This window comes from Somniosus microcephalus, chromosome 4 (assembly GCF_052327205.1).
Source record: "Somniosus microcephalus isolate GS21.2 chromosome 4, FLI_Smic_1.0, whole genome shotgun sequence".
In the NCBI taxonomy this organism is placed as follows: Eukaryota; Metazoa; Chordata; class Chondrichthyes; order Squaliformes; family Somniosidae; genus Somniosus; species Somniosus microcephalus.
The window spans coordinates 77,427,114-77,446,567 of NC_140990.1; the positions used below are offsets into that span (position 1 = coordinate 77,427,114).

Genomic DNA, 19,454 nt, shown 5'->3' on the forward strand with positions numbered 1-19,454 from the left:
CTCGCTACGAAGGCCAACATACCATTTGCCTTCTTAACCACCTGCTGCACCTGCATGCTTGCCTTCAGCGACTGGTGCACAAGGACGCCCAGGTCTCGTTGCAGTTCCCCTTCTCCCAATCTATTGCCATTCAGATAATAATCTGCCTTCCTGTTTTTGACACCAAAGTGGATAACCTCGCATTTGTCCACATTATATTGCATCTGCCATGCTTCTGCCCAATCACCCAACCTGTCCCAATCATACAGGAGTTTCTCGGCCTCCTCCTCACAGCACACACGCCCACCCAGCTTTGTGTCGTCTACAAACTTGGAGATATTACATCTAGTTCCCTCGTCCAGATCATTAATATATATTGTGAATAGCTGGGGTCCAAGGACCAATCCCTGCGGTACCCCACTAGTCACTGCCTGCCACTCGGAAAAAGAGCCGTTTATTCCAACTCTTTGCTTTCTGTTTGCCAACCAGTTCTCTATCCAAGTCAATACCTTGCCCCCAATCCCATGTGCCTTAATTTTACACGCTAATCTCTTATGCAGGATCTTATCGAAAGCCTTTTGAAAATCTAAATACACCGCATCCACTGGTTCTCCCTTATCTATTTTACCAGTTACATCCTCTGGTGATCCCGGGCATGATACCGATACCTTCCCTGGATACCAAGGCTAGGAGAGGCACTCTGGAAGGTATGGGGAGCTGGGACTTGTCCATGAGAGTAACCGGAGGTATGAGAACTGAAATAATCTAGAGTTAGAAAGGAGAAAAGGCCCAAAAAATGGAGCAGTTAGTAACAGGACATCAATTAGTCTCCTCTTATCTTGGAGAAATCAAATACTCAACACACTGTGTGTTTAAAACAAAGCTGATTTATTTGACAGGTATCAAAATATTAAAATCCAACCAAGTTATAGGGGTTATTAACATCAGCAGAAACAAACCCCAACTGTCAGAATGAACATGGTTCAGTCCTGGATGTAGTTAACAGCAGCAATAACAGCAGAATCCAACCCCTGCAGTCACTTGTGAACTCGCTGGTGTTTCAGCAGGTTAGATGACTGAGTGAATCCCTTCCCACACACAGAGCAGGGAAATGGCCTCTCCCCAATGTGAATATGTCGGGGTGTCAGAAGGTGGGATGAACAAGTGAATCCCTTCCCACACGTGGAGCAGGTGAACAGCCTCTCCCCAGTGTGAGGGCTTTGGTGTTTCAGCAGATTCCTTCTGCTTTTAAAGCTCTGCTCACAGTCAGCACAATTAAATGGTCTCTTATCAGTGTGAACAAGTTGATGTACAGCGAGGGTTGATGACTGAGTGAATCCCTTCCCACACACGGAGCAGGTGAACGGCCTCTCCCCGGTGTGAACACGCCGATGTTTCTCCAGCTCTGACAGGTAATTGAATCGCTTCCCACAGTCCCCACATTTCCACGGTCTCTGGTGCAGGTGTCCTTGTGTCTCTCCAGGTTGGATGATCAGTTGAAGCCTCGTCCACACACAGAACACGTGTACGGTTTCTCCCCGCGGTGAACGGTGCGATGTTTTTTCAGGCTGTGTAACTGGTTAAAGCTCTTTCCACAGTCAGTGCACTGGAACACTCTTACTCGGGTGTGTGTTTTGGTGCTTTTCCAGTCACACTGATATTTGAAATTTTTCCCCACATACAGAACAGACAAACATTTCTCCTTCCACATTTAAAGGCCGATGATATTCAGGTCCTGATGAATTGAGTGACTCTGTCAAATCTTGACGGGGTTTGAGTTCCCCGTGTGCAAATCCTCCTCTTCTAATACCCTGTAAAAGGAGTTTACAAAAGTCATCACTAAGTACAGGATAGAAATAAAGAATTGTCAATTCTAGTTTCTATGGAACATTCTTTCCTCTCTTGTTCCCCAAAAGCTATAAATCCCTGTCGCGCACACTCTACCTCCTCCCTGTGCTGAAATCCAAACCCATTGCATAATCTCCAACATTTTTTTCCTCTGCACCCATTTTTCTTCCTCCTCTGAAGGTGCTGACTCTGGCTGGGTTCAGTTCTACACTCACTGGTTTCCCTCTCTCTCCTCCCCTGAAGGTGCTGACTCTGGCTGGGTTCAGTTCTACACTCACTGGTTCCCCTCCCTCTCCTCCCCTGAAGGTGCTGACTCTGACTGGGTTCAGTTCTGGTAGAACGGATTCTTTTACCCTCAGTCTGGTTCAGTAATCACTGAGTCGAATGCAACTGGAGAATTCAAACGATTTATTTTCCGCGGAGCCTTACTCTGAAATGTCAGCACCGACTCCTGCAAGAGTCTGACGAACCCAACAGAGCAAGCAATTTGTCATACAGTGTGCTACATTATTATACTTGCATTTGAGAAGACATTACCACCTCGTATATTCCTGCACCAATCCTGAGCTGTGCACGTATACATTTAATTTGATTTCCTGGCCTGGCAGTTTGAAATAAAGAAGTCACATTTAACTGAATGGGTTACAGCTAAGTAAACATCCTGGTAATGTGTTCATGATCACCTAAACATTATGGTAATGCATTTGCAATCATGGTAATGCGTTTTCTGATCGCCTATTGTCTGTATAACTTCTGCACGCTGCCTTACATTGTTCCTACCAGCAAGGTGTGACATTGTGGGCGCCAGCCATATTAGCAGCCAAAGATCAGTTTAGCCTTTTTATTTTACTTCTTGCTGCCTTCACAGTTTCTTATTTCTATTTCCTTGACCTTGGTATTCTCATTCCCTCCTTTTATCATTCTATGATAACCAACCGTTATTCGGTTACGTCTATTTTATTTAGCCGATCAAATTCTTATACCTTCTAACCTAAAATAGTCAAAGCTGCTCATAATAGAGGGCAACTTCAGACAACGATTCTGTCCTTTGGAGTCTGTAGTTATACTGCATGGTCCTGCAGTAACAGACTTGGTCGCCTGGCGTCGGCAAACATAATCAAATTTACACTCAGTCCAATAGCATGGCAATGTTCCTCTGTGTTCGTTTCTCAGCACTAGCGAGCGGTGGGGCTGTCTAATAAGCCCAATGTAGGTGTCCCAGTTGATCATGTTCCATTTCCCGAACCCGCCTGGGTTATCATCATTGCACCGAAGCACGTCTCCGTGGCATAGGTGGTGTACCCGCTTGGGTTGGTTCCGCCGGCATGTCCTCCTTCTGGGCTGTTGAGTTATTCCAAGGGTGATCAGGACACTGATAGAGAGGATCCACAGCGATGTCTGCATGGCTGGTCAGCGCGGCACGTCTGTTTAGGGAGAGATTTCTTGGAAGCAAGAGAGGTTAGCATTCTTTAAGTTTCAGGCATAGCATTACTGACAATTTTACAGTGGTGGAGGTGAACCCAAGCACTCTTTCCCTCTACTTTGGCAGCAGTTGGGGTGGTGAGTAGGACTTGATAGGGTCCTTCCCAACGAGGTTCCAATCCTTTTCGCGTCCAATTCTTGATTAATACATACGCTCCGGGCTCGACCTGGGACGGACTGACTATAGGAGGGAGGTCGATGTAAGCAGCGTGTACCCGGGAGTGCAAACTTTTCAATGCCCTGGTTAACGACAAAATATAGTTAGTCATTTCTGCCGTCATGTGGTGAAAGTGGACAGTCTTTGGGACTTCCTGGTTCCACGGGGTTTTGAGAGGTCTGCCATATATGATTTCAGCAGGGCTTAATCTTGCTGCACCAGCCGGGGTAGTACGTATTTGGAACAAGGCCACGGGGAGTAGTTTGAGCCATGTAGTTCCCGTCTCGGCCTGTAATTTGGCAAGTTTATTTTTCAAGGTCTGATTAGCCCACTCGACCAGTCCGGCGGCCTGTGGCCTGTAGGCACAATGTAGCTGCTGTTGGATGCCCATTTGAGTGCAGAACTCCTTGTTTACCAGACCCACGAAGTGAGGGCCGTTGTCTGAACTTAATCGGTTTGGAATTCCGTACCTTGGAATAATTTCTCTCATTAAAACTTTTACAACAGTGGAGGCTTTGTTATCCGTAGTCGGGTAGGCCTCAATCCACTTACTAAATACATCAACAATAACAGTACATATTTATAACACTGACACCTTTCTAACTCAATGTAGTCCATCTGGAGGGTCTCAAAGGGACCCGTGGGTAACGGCGTCTTACCCATTTCACAAGGTATGCCTTTTCCCGGGTTATGCTGCTGACAAATGAGGCAGCGACTGCTAATACCTTGAGCCAGAGCTTGTAATCTAGGATGCCACCATGTAGCTAATAACGTCTCACTAGTTGCTCTGGCACCACAATGAGTTGCAAAGTGTATACATTCAATAACCCATAATGCTAGCTCATCTGACATACAAGTTTGCTTGGCAGGGGTGACCCATAATTTAGACACACAATCATATGTACAACCGAGCTGTTTCCACAGTCCCTTATCACGGTCAGGAGCGTCCTCCTGTAACTTAATGACATCTTGGATGGTTGGCATTGGCTTTTCCGAGGGAGACTTGCTTTTATTTGAGCTTTTAGTCTGGCTCATCATTCTAGGCACAACCACTCGTTGTTCCTGGGATGCTTCCCTTGCTCCCTGGTCAGCGCATCTATTCCCTATATCTACTGGGGTTTGTCCTGCTGTGTGTGCGGATCACTTTATCACGGAGATCTGTTTTGGTAGCATGAGGGCTTGTAGCAAATCGTCCACGTACTGGACCAGAGCAGAACCATGTTTCAAGGTCAAAGTCTGCAACTGTCCTTGTAGGCACCTAGAGAATAATGTTGGAGAGTTTACAAAACATTGCGGCAGTCGGGTCCACGTATATTGTTGTCCATTTTAAGTAAAAGCAAAGAAGTACTGGCTTGCCGGTTCCAGTGGCAAGGCGAAGAAGGCGTGCTGGAGATCGACTACTGCAAAGATTTTCGCTTGTGCATGGACCTGGGCCAGAATGTGAGCTGGATTAGGTACTAGTGCATGGAGCGGTTGTACAATAGCATTGATAGATCGTAAGTCCTGTACTAATCTGTACTGGTTTGGCTTTCCTGATTTTGGAACTGTAAGTATGGGCGTGTTGCATGGGGACTGACATTTAATCAGGATTCCTTGTGTCAGTAGTCCCGTGATCAGTTTATCAATGCTGGGTATCGCTTGTTGTTTCAGCGGATACTGTCGTATGGAGGGTAGTACAACATTTTCCTGTAGGGCGATTTGGATGGGAGTTATTTTAACGCATCCTACCTGTGTGGGGCCTTCTGCCCACACTTGCGGATTGACGTATTCCGGTACCTCATTCCCAACGTGGTGGTGCAACTGTGTCAAGACTACCTTTGGTTCTTGGTATAACAGGATAGCTCGACCGCCTGACAGGGCCTGCTCCTGCCGGTCATCTGGGTTAGCTTGTTCAACTGCCTGTTTTACCATGGGTCCCAGATCTTTCGCACGGTAGGGGGCGTTCACTTCCCGGGTGAGGTGTGGGGCTACAGTTAGGGGTTGCTTCCACAATTCCGAGGGAACCTCAACATATTCTGCTTTCCCCTCCGGTCCCGTAACTATGGCTCGGAGAACAACATCCCACTCAGTCCCTTCATAAGCTTGGTAAAAATTCTCCAATTCCTTATCCTTTCCACTTCGATCATAAGCTAGGGTTACATGAGATGGGGGTTCATCTTTTAAGTCCAGAGTCCACCATTGTGGGGTGATAGAGACGTAACATTGTCTTTTAGGGGCCCATGGTTTTACAGTTATTCCTTCGTTCCCACACTCAAGTCTTAGTTGAAATGCACATAACAGGTCTCTGGCCATGAGATTGCAATCCAGCCCATTTGTGATCACGAATTGGTGTTTCACAGACTCATTTTGAAATGCTACTTCAACTGGTTCTGATATCGGGTACTGGCACGCTTGTCCTTGGAATCCGGACAGGCTTTGTGTCTCCCCGGATTTAGGGAGATTGAGCTCTGATCGGACAGATGACATAGCAGCTCCGGTGTCTACCAGAAACGTATGTCGGCTCCCTTCAATCAGCAGGGATAGAACGGGCACCTTGTCCGACTGGAACCCGTTCGCCACGAGGTTGGCTAGTCAGTACTGGGGAAACGGATTATTCTGGGAGAAGTCTGTATATCTTCCTTGTCCCCGATTTCCCTGCCAACCTCCCCGTTGTCCTTGCATGTGGCCCCCTCTTCCTTGTCTTCGGGAGGGACATTCCCTGCTCCAATGGCCTTGCTGGCCACAATTAAAACAGGTATCTGACCCTGCTTGCCTCCCTCCTCTTCCTCTATCGCCGAAATTTTGTCTTGGGGGAGCGTAGGGTGGGCCATAATTAGGGACGGTTGGTCCGTTGGGATGGCTGGTATCTCTGTACCCTTGTCTATCAACCCACCCTGGGACGCAGTACTGGGGCTCCGTCTGATATCCTATCACATCTTGGGTGAGCTTTGGCTCTTCCTTTTTCATCACATACTCAGTCTTGACTTTGACCTGGGGCTGACTCTCCTGACTCTTACTCTCTTTCCAATAATATTTCACTGCCCTGGCCATCTGGCTGGGACTATTCTCTGACCAGTCCATATTGTTAGTCTTAATTGCTTCAGACACTGAGGTTGGTAGACAATTTATCAGGATAGCACAGTATTGCGGCGAGTTTGCTCCGTTCCGGTAATTGGCACCTATGGTCCGGGGGTTATCGGTGGCCACTGGAATATTTGCGTTAAAGGCAGGGTTAGGCATTTGTCTCACCGGCAACTGCCGGGGTGTCGGTTTATGTCTGGCGGGTCTCTCGGGATGATTCCAGGGATGACAAGTCGTCTCCTGAATCTCCACCGTCAATGTCACTGTGGTCCTGGCACTCTTAAAAAGGACCTTAAAGCCTTGAGGGTACTCTGGCTCTGACTCTCTAGTCTCTGACTTTGAATCATCTGCCTTTGATTTCTCCGTTTTCGTGACCTTGATGGACTGGGTTGGGGTGGGGAGGGTGTCGTCGGGGGCCGATTATTCTTAGTCCTGAGTCGGGTGTAAAAGGCAACAGGGTCGGTATACTGGGGACCCGGTTGTTGGTCTCCCATCTGGACCAGCGGGGGATTATTTACTTGAACCGTGACTGACGGCGGCGGGGAAACGGCACTGGCAGATACTTGAGGTGTCGGCGCGGGGGTTTGTGCAGCTGGTGCGGGTGCCACCAGGGGATAAATGTTAACGTACGGGGGGGGAGCGTGGGGAACAACCTGAGCCCTGTGATTCCATTCGTCCAAATCATCATCACCATCTCCCTCTGTCAAGGCAAGGCCAACCATTGGATTACGTAATCCACTCTTATCAGCCTTTCCAGGCTCGCTCATGGTCTTTTCAGACTCCTGTTTTGAGCGTTTCTCATGAGCGCATTCCTTTTTCAATACCTCTACTGATTTGACTACCCCTCCCCCTGTAAGTGCTATTCCTAATTTTAAGGCATTATCCTGCCAACTTGCTAACAAGGAAGTTTCTTTCAGTTCCTGACAGTACTGTCTCCATAGGGCAATTAGTTCTTTGGCTGTGGTACCCCTGTTACTTTTCCAAATTAGTTCTTGAGCCTTTTTAGCGGCATCTAGATTCTTAGTTCCTCCTAGTGGCCATTGATCACTTCCTAATTTCTTATTCAATCCTCCCGACAACTGTCTAAGTTGCTTTGCTTTGTCAGGATGTTGTTCACAAAGGGTCTGTAAGGCGCTACCCGATTCAGTCATGGTATCTAAACAGTTGCCCATCTTACTCCCCTTGTGAACTTTACACAGTCGCGTTTTAAACTTGTTCAGAGCCTAGGCGGGCCAAGTGATATACGAGGTCGACGCTCTTTACCTGACACAAGTGCTTATTTCTAAGTTTACACAGTTCCTAGTTATTCCCTCAGTACGTATACTGACCCTCAGTGATATCCGATCACTGACCCTCAGTGATATCCAATCACTGACCCTCAGTGATATCCGATCACTGACCTAATCACCTATCCCTTCCAGTATTCGCCAGACTGACCTGGATCTCGGCGGGACACCACACGGGAGTTAGCGATTGGCCGACTCGTCGTCAGACTGGTGGAATCAGAGGAAAACCGAGGTAGTACAAGAAACTACTTACATCGGGGGCCCATTTCCTCTCTCCACGTCCGAGACGATTCAACTCTTAGTTCGCGAACTCTCGGTGACTGTCCGTTGAGATCCCACTTCTGACACCAAATGTTAGAACGGATTCTTTTATCCTCAGTCTGGTTCAGCAAACACTGAGTCGAATGCAACTGGAGAATTCAAACGATTTATTTTCCGTGGAGTCTTACTCTGAAATGTCGACACCGACTCCTGCAAGAGTCTGACGAACCCAACAGAGCAAGCAATTTGTCATACAGTGTGCTACATTATTATACTTGCATTTGAGAAGACATTAACACCTCGTATATTCCTGCACCAATCCTGAGCTGTGCATGTATACATTTAATTTGATTTCCTGGCCTGGCAGTTTGAAATAAAGAAGTCACATTTAACTGAATGGGTTACAGCTAAGTAAACACCCTGGTAATGTGTTCACTATCACCTAAACATTATGGTAATGCGTTTGCAATCATGGTAATGCGTTTTCTGATCGCCTATTGTCTGTATAACTTCTGCACGCTGCCTTACATTGTTCCCACCAGCAAGGTGTGACATTGTGGGCGCCAGCCATATTAGCAGCCAAAGATCAGTTTAGCCTTTTTATTTTACTTCTTGCTGCCTTCACAGTTTCTTGTTTCTATTTCCTTGACCTTGGTATTCTCAGTTTGACACTCACTGGTTCCCCTCCCTCTCCTCCCCTGAAGGTGCTGACTCTGGCTGGGTTCAGTTCTACACTCACTGGTTCTCCTCCCCCGAAGGTGCTGACTCTGGCTGGGTTCAGTCCTACACTCACTGGTTCCCCTCCCTCTCCTCCCCTGAAGGTGCTGACTCTGGCTGGGTTCAGTCCTACACTCACTGGTTCCCCTCTCTCTCCTCCCCTGAAGGTGCTGACTCTGGCTGGGTTCAGTTCTACACTTACTGGTTCCCCTCTCTCTCCTCCCCTGAAGGTGCTGACTCTGGCTGGGTTCAGTCCTACACTCACTGGTTCCCCACCTTATGACTTGCTTTGGGCACTTTGTTAAACACACACACAGCAGACACACATTAATCTAATGGGAGATCGCTTACGCAGGAGCAGCCAGTGGTGTGGAGCCTCCTGAGAGTCCGGCACCTTTCCAGCCAGTATTTACAGGAGCTGGGTCACGGAAAAGAGTCTAATTGAAATTAGTGATATATTTATTCACACAAACCAAGCTCCAAAATAATGAATAATTTGTCCTTTATTTACAGACGCTCCCTGATCAGTCACCATTTCTGCTTCATTTACAGACGCTCCCTGATCAGTCTCCATTTACAGACGCTCCCTGACCAGTCACCATTTCTCCTCCATTTACAGACGCTCCCTGACCAGTCATTTCTCCTCCATATACAGACGCTCCCTGCCCAGTCACCATTTCTCCTCCATTTACAGACGCTCCCTGATCAGTCTCCATTTACAGACGCTCCCTGACCAGTCACCATTTCTCCTCCATTTACAGACGCTCCCTGACCAGTCATTTCTCCTCCATATACAGACGCTCCCTGACTTCCTGTCTGTCCCGGAGTTTGGCGCAGGGTCCCTTTGCTGAGCAAATCGGGAGAAACCGGGAAGCGGCGGGCGGATAATGTTGAGTGTTTTAATAATGGGGCCTGGGGCCGCACTCGGGGTGTGAGCAGCTCGCGTCCCCCCAGGGTTCATGAACCCGCTCCCTGAGCTCGGGGTGTGAGCAGCCCGCGTCCCCCCGGGGTTCATGAACCTGCTCCCTGAGCTCGGGGTGTGAGCAGCCCGCGTCCCCCCGGGGTTCATGAACCCGCTTCCTGAGCTCGGGGTGTGAGCGGCCCGCGTCCCCCCGGGGTTCATGAACCCGCTTCCTGAGCTCGGGGTGTGAGCAGCCCGCGTCCCCCCGGGGTTCATGAACCCACTCCCTGAGCTCAGGGTGTGAGCGGCCCGCGTCCCCCCGGGGTTCATGAACCCGCTCCCTGAGCTCGGTGTGTGAGCGGCCCGCGGCCCCCCGGGGTTCATGAACCCGCTCCCTGAGCTCGGGGTGTGAGCGGCCCGTGTCCCCCCTGGGTTCATGAACCCGCTCCCTGAGCTCGGTGTGTGAGCGGCCCGCGTCCCCCCGGGGTTCATGAACCCGCTCCCTGAGCTCGGGGTGTGAGCGGCCCGCGTCCCCCCGGGGTTCATGAACCCGCTCCCTGAGCTTGGGGTGTGAGCGGCCCGCCTCCCCCAGGGTTCATGAACCCGCTCCCTGAGCTCGGGGTGTGAGCGGCCCGCGTCCCCCCGGGGTTCATGAACCCGCTCCCTGAGCTCGGGGTGTGAGCGGCCCGCGTCCCCCCGGGGTTCATGAACTCGCTCCCTGAGCTCTCTCACCTCGTGTCAGCGGCTGCTGCCAAGGTCCGCGCATGCTCAGCTCACACTGCCCGGGTGATTGACGGGAGCTTCCGCCCAATAGGGAGCAAGCGGGGCGGTGGCGGGTCCTCCAACCAATCGGGGAGCCCGAGGGGCGGGACTAGCGCCGGCTGATTGTCTGATCCGCAGGGCAGTGAGTTTCTCCAGTCCATTGTTCAGGGCCCGGGGCCAGGGGAGGCTGTGGGCCTTTATTCCCCTTATTGGACACTAGGCTCCTTGTCTCACAACACACTGGCTCAGCTTTTAATAGAGACTTTTTAAATTCATCAATAAAAGCAGATAAACTTCGTGAAACAAAATATTTAATATTTGGGAGTAAAAATACTGTTATTTTCCCTCTAGAGAATTTGTTAGTTTCAGACAATAACAGCAACTTGTATTTATATAACATCTTTAATGTAGTAAAATGTCCCAACGTGCTTCACGGGAACATTGGCCCAGTAATTCCGTTCCAAACGCGTGAGTACGGTCGGGGTACTCACGCGTCTGGCCGGAGGAAATGCCGGTTTTCAGCATGCACAGCGCATGCGGAGAAAACCGGCATTTCCTGTCATCTGAACGAAGGGGTTCAGAGGCACAGCGCGTGCGACTGCACAGGCAGCGCGTGCGCAGTGAACTTCGTCGATTTCATTCATGGATTCAGTGAGGTTAAGTCCTTACAACTTACACATGAAAAAAGCATGTGTAACGTTGCTCCAGAGGCTGCGGAGGAAGATATATTTTATCGTGGAGTTTCTGAAAGGCAATATTTTTGTTTGGGAAAGGGAGGAAAGTTATTTTAAGAAATGATGAGGTAAGTTTTAAAGTTTAATTTTTTTTTTAAACGGGTTTTCAGTACTGTAGGTAGAAGGAGCAATTGTGGCTGTGTGAATTGAATTTGCTGTGTTTATTAAATGTGAAAATGACTCCAACATTTTTAAGAAAGAAACTTTTCATCAGTAATATATTATTTTAAGTAATTATGTATGTATGTCTGTATATATTCCTTTGCGTATATGTATGTATATATTCCTTTACTTATGTGTATGAATGTATGTATTTAATTATGACTTTCAGAGACGGGACCTCAGTTTAAAGTCTCATCAGAAAGACGGCACCTCCAACAGTGCAGCACTCCCTCAGCTCTGCACTGCACTGTCAGCCTAGCTTTATGTGCTCAAGTCCCTGGAGTGGGACTAGAACCCACAACCTTCTGACTCAGAGGCGAGTGTGCTACCCACTGAGACACAGCTGACACAAGGGAGAGAATACAAGATAAGATTAGTGGGTAACGTAAAAGGGAACCCAAAAATCTTTTATAAACGTAGGAAAAGTAAAAGGATAGTTAAAGGAATGGTGGGGCCGATTAGGGACCAAATAGGAGCTCATCATACGGAGGCAGAGGGCGTGGCTGAGGTACTGAATGAGTACTTAGCATCTGTCTCTACGAAAGAAGAGGATGAAGTTAATGTCGCAGTAGAGGAGGGGGGAGTAGAGAAATTGGATAAAAATGGATAGAAAGGAGGTGCTAAATAGGTTGTCATCACTCAAAGTTAACAAGTCACCCGGTCCAGATGGGATGCATCCTAGATTGCTGAGGGAAGCTAGGGTGGAGACAGCAGAAGCTCCAACCACAATCTTTCAATCTCCCTCAGATACATGGGAGTGGTGCCAGAAGACTGGAGGATTGCAAATGTTACACCCTGTTCAAAAAAGGGGAGAGGGATAAACCTGGTAACTACAGGCCAATCAGTCTAATGTCAGTGGTGGGTGAACGACTAGAGACCATTGTCAAGGACAAAATTAATTCTCACTTGGAGAAGCATGGGTTAATAAGGGGCAGCCAGTATGGATTTGCTAAAGATAAATCATGTCTGACTAACCTGAGTGAGTTCTTTGATGAAGTAACAGAGGGTTGATGAAGGTAGTGCAGCAGATGTTGTATACATGGACTTTTAAAAGGCATTTGATAAAGTACCACATAAGAGACTTACTCGGAAAATAGAAGCACTGGGAATTAAAGGGCTGATGGTAATTTGGGTATAATTGGCTAAGGGAGAGGAGGCAGTGAGCAGTGCTGAGGGATGTTTTTCTGACTGGAGGGAAGTATGCAGTGGGTTCCCCCAGGGGTCGGGATTAGGACCATTGCTTTTCTTGTTATATATAACTGACCTGGACTTGGGGATAGGTGTACAAGTTCGAAGTTTACAGATGATACAAAACTTGGCAACGTAGTAAATAGTGAGCATAGTAGTAGCAGACTTCAGGAGGACAGAGACAGACTGTGAAATGAGCAGACACAAGGCAGATGAAATTAAATGAGGATAAGTGTGAAGTGATGCACTTTGGGAGAAACAACAGGGAGAGGCCGTATAATCTAAATGGGACTATTTTGAGGGGGTGCAAGAGCAGAGGGACCTGGGGGTCCATATTCACAAATCTTTGAAAGTGCCGCGGCAAGTTGGTGAGGCGGTTCAGAAAGCGTATGGGATACTTGGCTTTGCAAATAGGGCCATTGAATACAAAAACAGGGAAGTTACACTAAACCTTTACAAATCACTAGTTAGGAACATAGGACAGGAGGAGGCCATTCAGCCCCTCGAGCCTGTTCCGCCATTCAATGAGATCATGGCTGATCTGTGACCTAACTCCATACACCTGCCTTTGGCCCATAGTCCTTAATACCTTTGGGTAACAAAAACCTATCAATCTCAGATTTAAAATTAACAATTGATCTCGCATCAATTGCCGTTTGCGGATTAGAGTTCCAACCTTCTACCACCCTTTGTGTGTAGAAGTGTTTCCTAATTTCACTCCTGAAAGGTCTGGCTCTAATTTTTAGACTATGCCCCCAGTCCTAGAATCCCCAACCAGCGGAAATAGTTTCTCTCTATCTACCCTATCTGTTCCCCTTAATATCCTGAAAACTTCGATCAGATCACACCTTAACCTTCTAAATTCCAGGGAATACAACCCTAATTTGTGTAATCTCTCCCCGTAACTTAACCCTTGAAGTCCGGGTATCATTCTGGTAAACCTACGCTGCACTCCCTCCAAGGCCAATATATCCTTCCTAAGGTGTGGTGCCCAGAACTGCTCACAGTACTCCAGGTGTGGTCTAACCAGGGGTTTGTACAACTGCAGGGTTTTGGCCTCAGCTGGAGTCTTGTGTACAGTTCTGGGCACCACACTTTAGGAAGGATGTCAAGGCCTTGGAGAGGGTGCAGAGGAGGCTGACCAGGATGGTACTAGGGATGAGGGACTTCAGTTGTGTGGAGAGATTGGAGAAGCTGGGATTGTTCCCCTTAGAGCAGAGAAGGTTAAGAGGAGACCTAATAGAGGTGTTCAAAATGATGAGGGGTTTTGATCGAGCAAGTAGGGAGAAACTGTTCACTCTGGCAAGTGGGTTGGTAATCAAAAGTCACAGATTTAAAATAGTTGCTAAAAGAACTAGAGGGGAATGAGGAGAATTGTTTTCACACAGAGGGTTGTTAAGATCTGAAACGCACCATCTGAAAGGATGCTGGAATCAGGTTCCACAGGAACTTTCAAACAGTAATTGGACATGTACTTGAAGAAGACTAGTTTGCAGGGTTCTGGGGATAAAGCTGGGGTTTGGGACTAAATTGGACAGCTCTTTCAAAGAGCCGGCACAGACACGATGGGCCGAATCACCTCCTTCTGTGCTGTTAGATTCGATGATCAGTGTGAAGTCGCTGGTGTCCCTTAAGGCTCTTCGAGCTTTTAAAGCTCTTCCCACAGTCAGAACATTGAAAGGGTCTCTCATCAGTGTGAACAAGCTGGTGTCCCTTCAGTTCCCTGGTGCTTTTAAAGCTCTTCCCACAGTTAGGACACTGAAATGGTCTCTCATCAGTGTGAACAAGCTGGTGTCACACCAGATCCCCGGGGCTTTTAAAGCTCTTCTCACAGTCAGAACAGTTAAACGGTCTCTCAACAGTGTGAACTCGCTGGTGTACCAGCAGGGTGGATGAATCAGTGAATCTCTTCCCACACACGGAGCAGGTGAATGGTCTCTCTCCAGTGTGAACTCGCTGATGTGCCAGCAGGTTGGATGAATCAGTGAATCTCTTCCCACACACGGAGCAGGTGAACGGCCTCTCCCCAGTGTGTAGGTGTTGGTGTCTCTTCAGCTTCCGGGAGCTTTTAAATCTCTTCCCACAGTCAGAACATTTAAAGGGTCTCTCGTTAGTGTGAACAAGCTGGTGCCCCTTCAGCTCCCCGGAGCTTTTAAAGCTCTTCCCACAGTTAGGACAGTTAAATGGCCTCTCATCAGTGTGAACAAGCTGGTGCCCCTTCAGCTCCCCGGAGCTTTTAAAGCTCTTACCACAGTTAGTACACTGAAATGGTCTCTCATCAGTGTGAGCTCGCTGGTGTGCCTTCACTTCCCGGGGGCTTTTAAAGCTCTTCCCACAGTTAGGACACTGAAATGGTCTCTCATCAGTATGAGCTCGCTGGTGTCCCTTCAGATGCCCGGGGCTTTTAAAACTCTTCCCACAGTCAGGACACTGAAATGGTCGCTCATCAGTGTGAGCTCGCTGGTGTTCCTTCAGATCCCCGGGGCTTTTAAAGCTCTTTCCACAGTTAGGACACTGAAATGGTCTCTCATCAGTGTGAACAAGCTGGTGTTGCTTCAGCTTCCCGAGGCTTTTAAAGCTCTTCCCAGTTAGGACACTCAAACGGTCTCTCCCCAGTGTGAACTCGCTGGTGTGTTTGCAGGTGGGATGAACAAACAAATCCCTTTCCACACACGGAGCAGGTGAACGGACTGTCCCTGGTGCGACTGCGCCGTTGAACTTCCAATGCAGACGGGGAACTGAATCCCTTCCTGCCGTCCCCACCTTTACCCGGTTTCTCACCAGTGTGACGGTGCATGTGTCTCGCCAGGTCAGGCGATCGGCTGAATCCGCGTCCACACACCGAACACGTGTGTGGTTTGTCATCGCTGCGATCGCTGCTTTCTCCTTCCATGTGCAAAGGCCAATGATATTCAGGTCCGGATGAATCGAGCGACTCTGTCAGATCTTGACGTGATGTTTGGTCTGAGCTTCCCGCCTGTAACTGCTCCACTTCTATAGCCCTGTAAATTGAGATCAGAAAAGGATCAGAGGCAAACTGTTGTTTAATTTTCCTCTTTCCGAACCAAGGGGCAGTGAAGCTGATTTTCAGGCTCCAGCTGCTGCACAGGTTGGTTGAAAGGATCAGCAGTAATGGCGGCTGTAATACCCACAAGCCCCCGCGCTGCAGAAAGCGCTCTGTTGACTCTGAGTCCCGCGCATGTGCTCATGGCCCCCGCGCTCTCCCTCCTGCTCCACAATCGCCCGTCCCAATTGGTCCGCAACGCACATGCTCAGCGCACAAAACCCCGCAGTTGGAACACCGGGCATGCATGCGGAGCCGCAACATCTGGTACATGTGCACAGCTCAGGTGGGGGCGAGTCGGTGTTTCACCTCAGCTGCCAGGGAAGTGCGCATGCGGAGGACGACCCAACATTCTTCCTGTCAGCAATCACTCACTCGTTTCTTTAATAAAAACAGAAAATGCTGGAAATACTCAGCAGGTCAGGCAGCATCTGTGGAGAGAGAAACAGAGTTAACGTTTCAGGTCAATGACCTTTCATCAGAACTGCTTGTTCTTTAGTGTCAGCTGTGACTCAGTGGGTAGCACTCTCGCCTCTGAGTCAGAAAGTTGTGGGTTCAAGTTCCACTCCAGAAACTTGAACATAGAAATCTAGGCTGACACTCCAGTGCAGTGCTGAGGGAGTGCTGCATTGTCGGAGGTGCCGTCTTTCGGATGAGACATTAAACTGAGGCCCTGTCTGCTCTCTCAGGTGGATGTAAAAGATCCCATGACACTATTTCGAGAAAGATAGGCTTGCATTTATACAGTGCTTTCATGACCAGCAGATGTCTTGAAGTGCTTTACAACCAACGAGGTACTTTTGGAGTGTACGATAGCAAAATACTGCAGATGTTGGAAATCCGAAATAACAACAGAAAATGCTGGAAAAACTCAGCAGGTCAGGCAACATCCGTGGAGAGAAATTAGAGTCGATGTTTCGGGTCGAAGAAGGGTTCGACCCGAAACGTCAACTCAAATTTCTCTCCACGGATGTTGCCTGACCTGCTGAGTTTTTCCAGCATTTTCTGTTGTTACTTTTGGAGTGTAGTCACTGTTATAATGTGGGAAAGAGCAGGGGAGGTATCCCCGGTGTCCTAGCCAATGTGTATCCCTCAATTAACATAACAAAAAGATAGATTATCTGGTCATTATCACATTGCTGTTTGTGGGAGCTTGCTGTGCGATTATTGACTTCCGCGTTTCCTACATTACAACAGTGAATACACTTCAAAAGTACTTCATTGACTGTAAAGCGCTTTGGGACGTCCGGTGGTGGTGAAAGGCGCTATATAAATGCAAATCTTTCTTTCTTCGCATGTCTCACCAGCGCCCTCTTCTGGCTGATGGTTGATTGACAGCCGAGAGTCCGCGCATGCGTACGCGGGATGGCGGTTTGGGCCGAGTCCAGCACAGCGGCCCCTCCCGGTCACCAAGGGTAATAACCGCGCATGCCCAGAGGAGACCAACCCCCCTCCCCCACTCGGAGCTGTGCCTGCGCATTCGGATCCTGTCGGACGGAGTCGGCGCGGGGCGTTCCGGGAAAGGCCTTGGTGTCGGTTCCAGAGTCACGATCGGTGACGCAAAGTGAGTTTTCCCCGCTCCGATTGGGTGGAGAATCGCGCGGGGTTGGGGGGAGGGGTGGATCGGGAGAGATTAAAGAGAAATAGAAAAACCTGAGAGTCTGCGTGGCTCCGGACCGAGCAGCATCAGTTGGACTGTGCACGTGATCTCCTCGGGGACACGTGACCCGGGCCCGCGGCCTGATTGACGGAAGCTTCCGACCAATAGGGAGCGAGCGGGGCGGGGCTGGAGGAGCGAGCCGGCGGCGGGTCCTCCAACCAATCGGGGAGCCCGAGGGGCGGGACTAGCGCCGGCTGATTGTCTGATCCGCTGGACAGCGAGTTTCTCCAGTCCCTTGTTCAGGGCCCGGGGCCAGGGGAGGCTGTGGGCCTTTATTCCCCTTATTGGACACAAGGCTCTTTGTCTCACAACACACTGGCTCAGGTATTAATAGAGAATTTTTAAATTCATCAATAAAAGCAGATAAACCCCGTGCTTCTGTGGAACAAACTTTTTAATATTTTATAGAATCATAGAATGGTTACCTCACAGAAGGAGGCCATTCGGCCCGTCGAGCCCGTGCCGGCTCTCTGCAAGACCACTTCAGCGAGTCCCACTCCCCGCCCTTTCCCCATAACCTTGCAAATTTCTTTACTTCAGATACTTATCCAATTCCCTTTTGAAAGCTGTGATTGAATCTGCCTCCACCATCCTTTCAGGCAGTGCATTCCAGATCCTAACCACTCGCTGCATAAAAAAGTTTTTCCTCATGTCGCCTTTTGTTCTTCTGCCAATCCCCTTAAATCTGTGTCCTCTGGTTCTCGACCCTTCCGCCAATGGTGACAGTTTCTCTCTATCTACTCTGTCTAGACCCCTCATGATTTTGAACACCTCCATTATTATGTCCGTGAATGATTGAGACACGGACAGCAGGAGTTGAACAAAACATGTCTTTACTGATGGAAGTCAATAGTGAAACTGAAAACAACAGAGGCTCACTAGCGCCTTTTATACAGGGGTGGTCACTGCTGGTACTGCAGCCTGAGACCAGTTATTCTCTTAAAGGTACATACACAACAATTCCTCCCCTTTTAGATAAACAGTCCATAACATTCATTTAACAACTAAATGATAACTAATTACAATCACAATTACGGTTGCTAGATACATTGGTTAAGTTTAAGCAATTATAAGTTCAGTCTTTGAGGAGGCTTCCTGATTCTGTCTGGATAACTCCTCTTTGGGGTATCAGGTTCTTCTGGCAATGTTGAGTCGGGATCAAAGTCGTTGTTTGGTTCATCTTCCAATATCACCGGTTCTGCGGTAGCTGCAATTGGTGCGTCGATTTCATTGCCAGGTGTATCAGATCGTGGTGTGGAGTTGACGCTTTCCAGTGACTCTAGAATCTGGTCAGCATGGCGTCTTACAATGCTCTCTCCAACGTCCACGGTATACATGAGAGGTCCTTGCCGTGTACAAATTGTTCCTGGCTGCCATTTCTCAGTGCGGTAGTCCCGGGCCAAAACTGGTTGACCTATCTTAAAACTCCTGGTCGGCCTTTCATTCATATTCTGAAACTGCCTGTTCTCCACATCTCTTCGGACGTTTGGCTTAACCAAATCCAAGCGGCATCGTAGTCTTCGATTGAAGAACATCATGGCTGGAGTTTGGTTGGTAACCGCATGTGTCGCATTCCGGTAGGCAAACAAGAAGTTGTCCACCTTGTGTTGTAGGGGTATATCTTCATTACACATTGCCTTGATAGCTTTCTTGAATGTTTGGACAAACCCCTCGGCCAATCCATTAGTGGCTGGATGATATGGGGCAGATGTGTAATGCTTAACACCATTGTTCTTTAAGAACCTCCGGAACTCTTCAGACACAAACTGTGGTCCATTGTCGGAGCAAATCTGTTCAGGCAGCCCATTCCTGGTGAATATTGTTCGTAAAACTGTGATAGTTTTTTCCGTGGTGGTTGAGGACATTTTTATTACCTCTGGCCACTTTGAATGTGCATCCACCGCAATTAAAAACATCGAGTCCATGAAGGGACCAGCAAAATCAATGTGCACCCTTTGCCATGGAGATGAGGGCCACTCCCATGGATGCAGAGGAGCTTGTGGTGGGGCGTTTTGGACCTTCTGGCATCCTGCACAGCTCTTGGTCATCTCTTCGATTTCTCTATCGATTCCCGGCCACCACACAAATGCTCTGGCTAAGTTCTTCATTTTTCCCCCACCCAGATGACCCTCATGAAGCTCATTGAGCACTCTATCCGTCAACTTAGGTGGAATTACTACTCTGGATCCACAC

The 19,454-nt window shown here is 48.6% G+C and overlaps 1 protein-coding gene and 1 long non-coding RNA gene across 3 annotated transcripts in view; both read right to left on the reverse strand.

Moving 5' to 3' along the window:
• LOC147119288 (uncharacterized) overlaps positions 1–19,454 on the reverse strand; it is an 88,209-nt gene that overhangs the window by 15,745 nt on the left and 53,010 nt on the right. Inside the window, exon 2 of one of the 2 annotated variants that reach the window (XM_085984945.1) lies at positions 14,398–14,557. The exons of the other annotated variant lie outside the window; for it this stretch is intronic. Within the exon in view, the coding sequence (XP_085841071.1) occupies positions 14,398–14,557 (160 nt within the window). The remainder of the gene's footprint in view (positions 1–14,397; positions 14,558–19,454) is intronic. 2 annotated transcript variants of the gene reach the window in all.
• On the reverse strand, positions 2,221–10,468 carry LOC147119289 (uncharacterized). Its single transcript, XR_015078010.1, has 2 exons — positions 10,424–10,468; positions 2,221–3,269 (listed from the first exon to the last, which is right to left on the reverse strand). It is a non-coding gene; the product is annotated as an uncharacterized LOC147119289 (long non-coding RNA).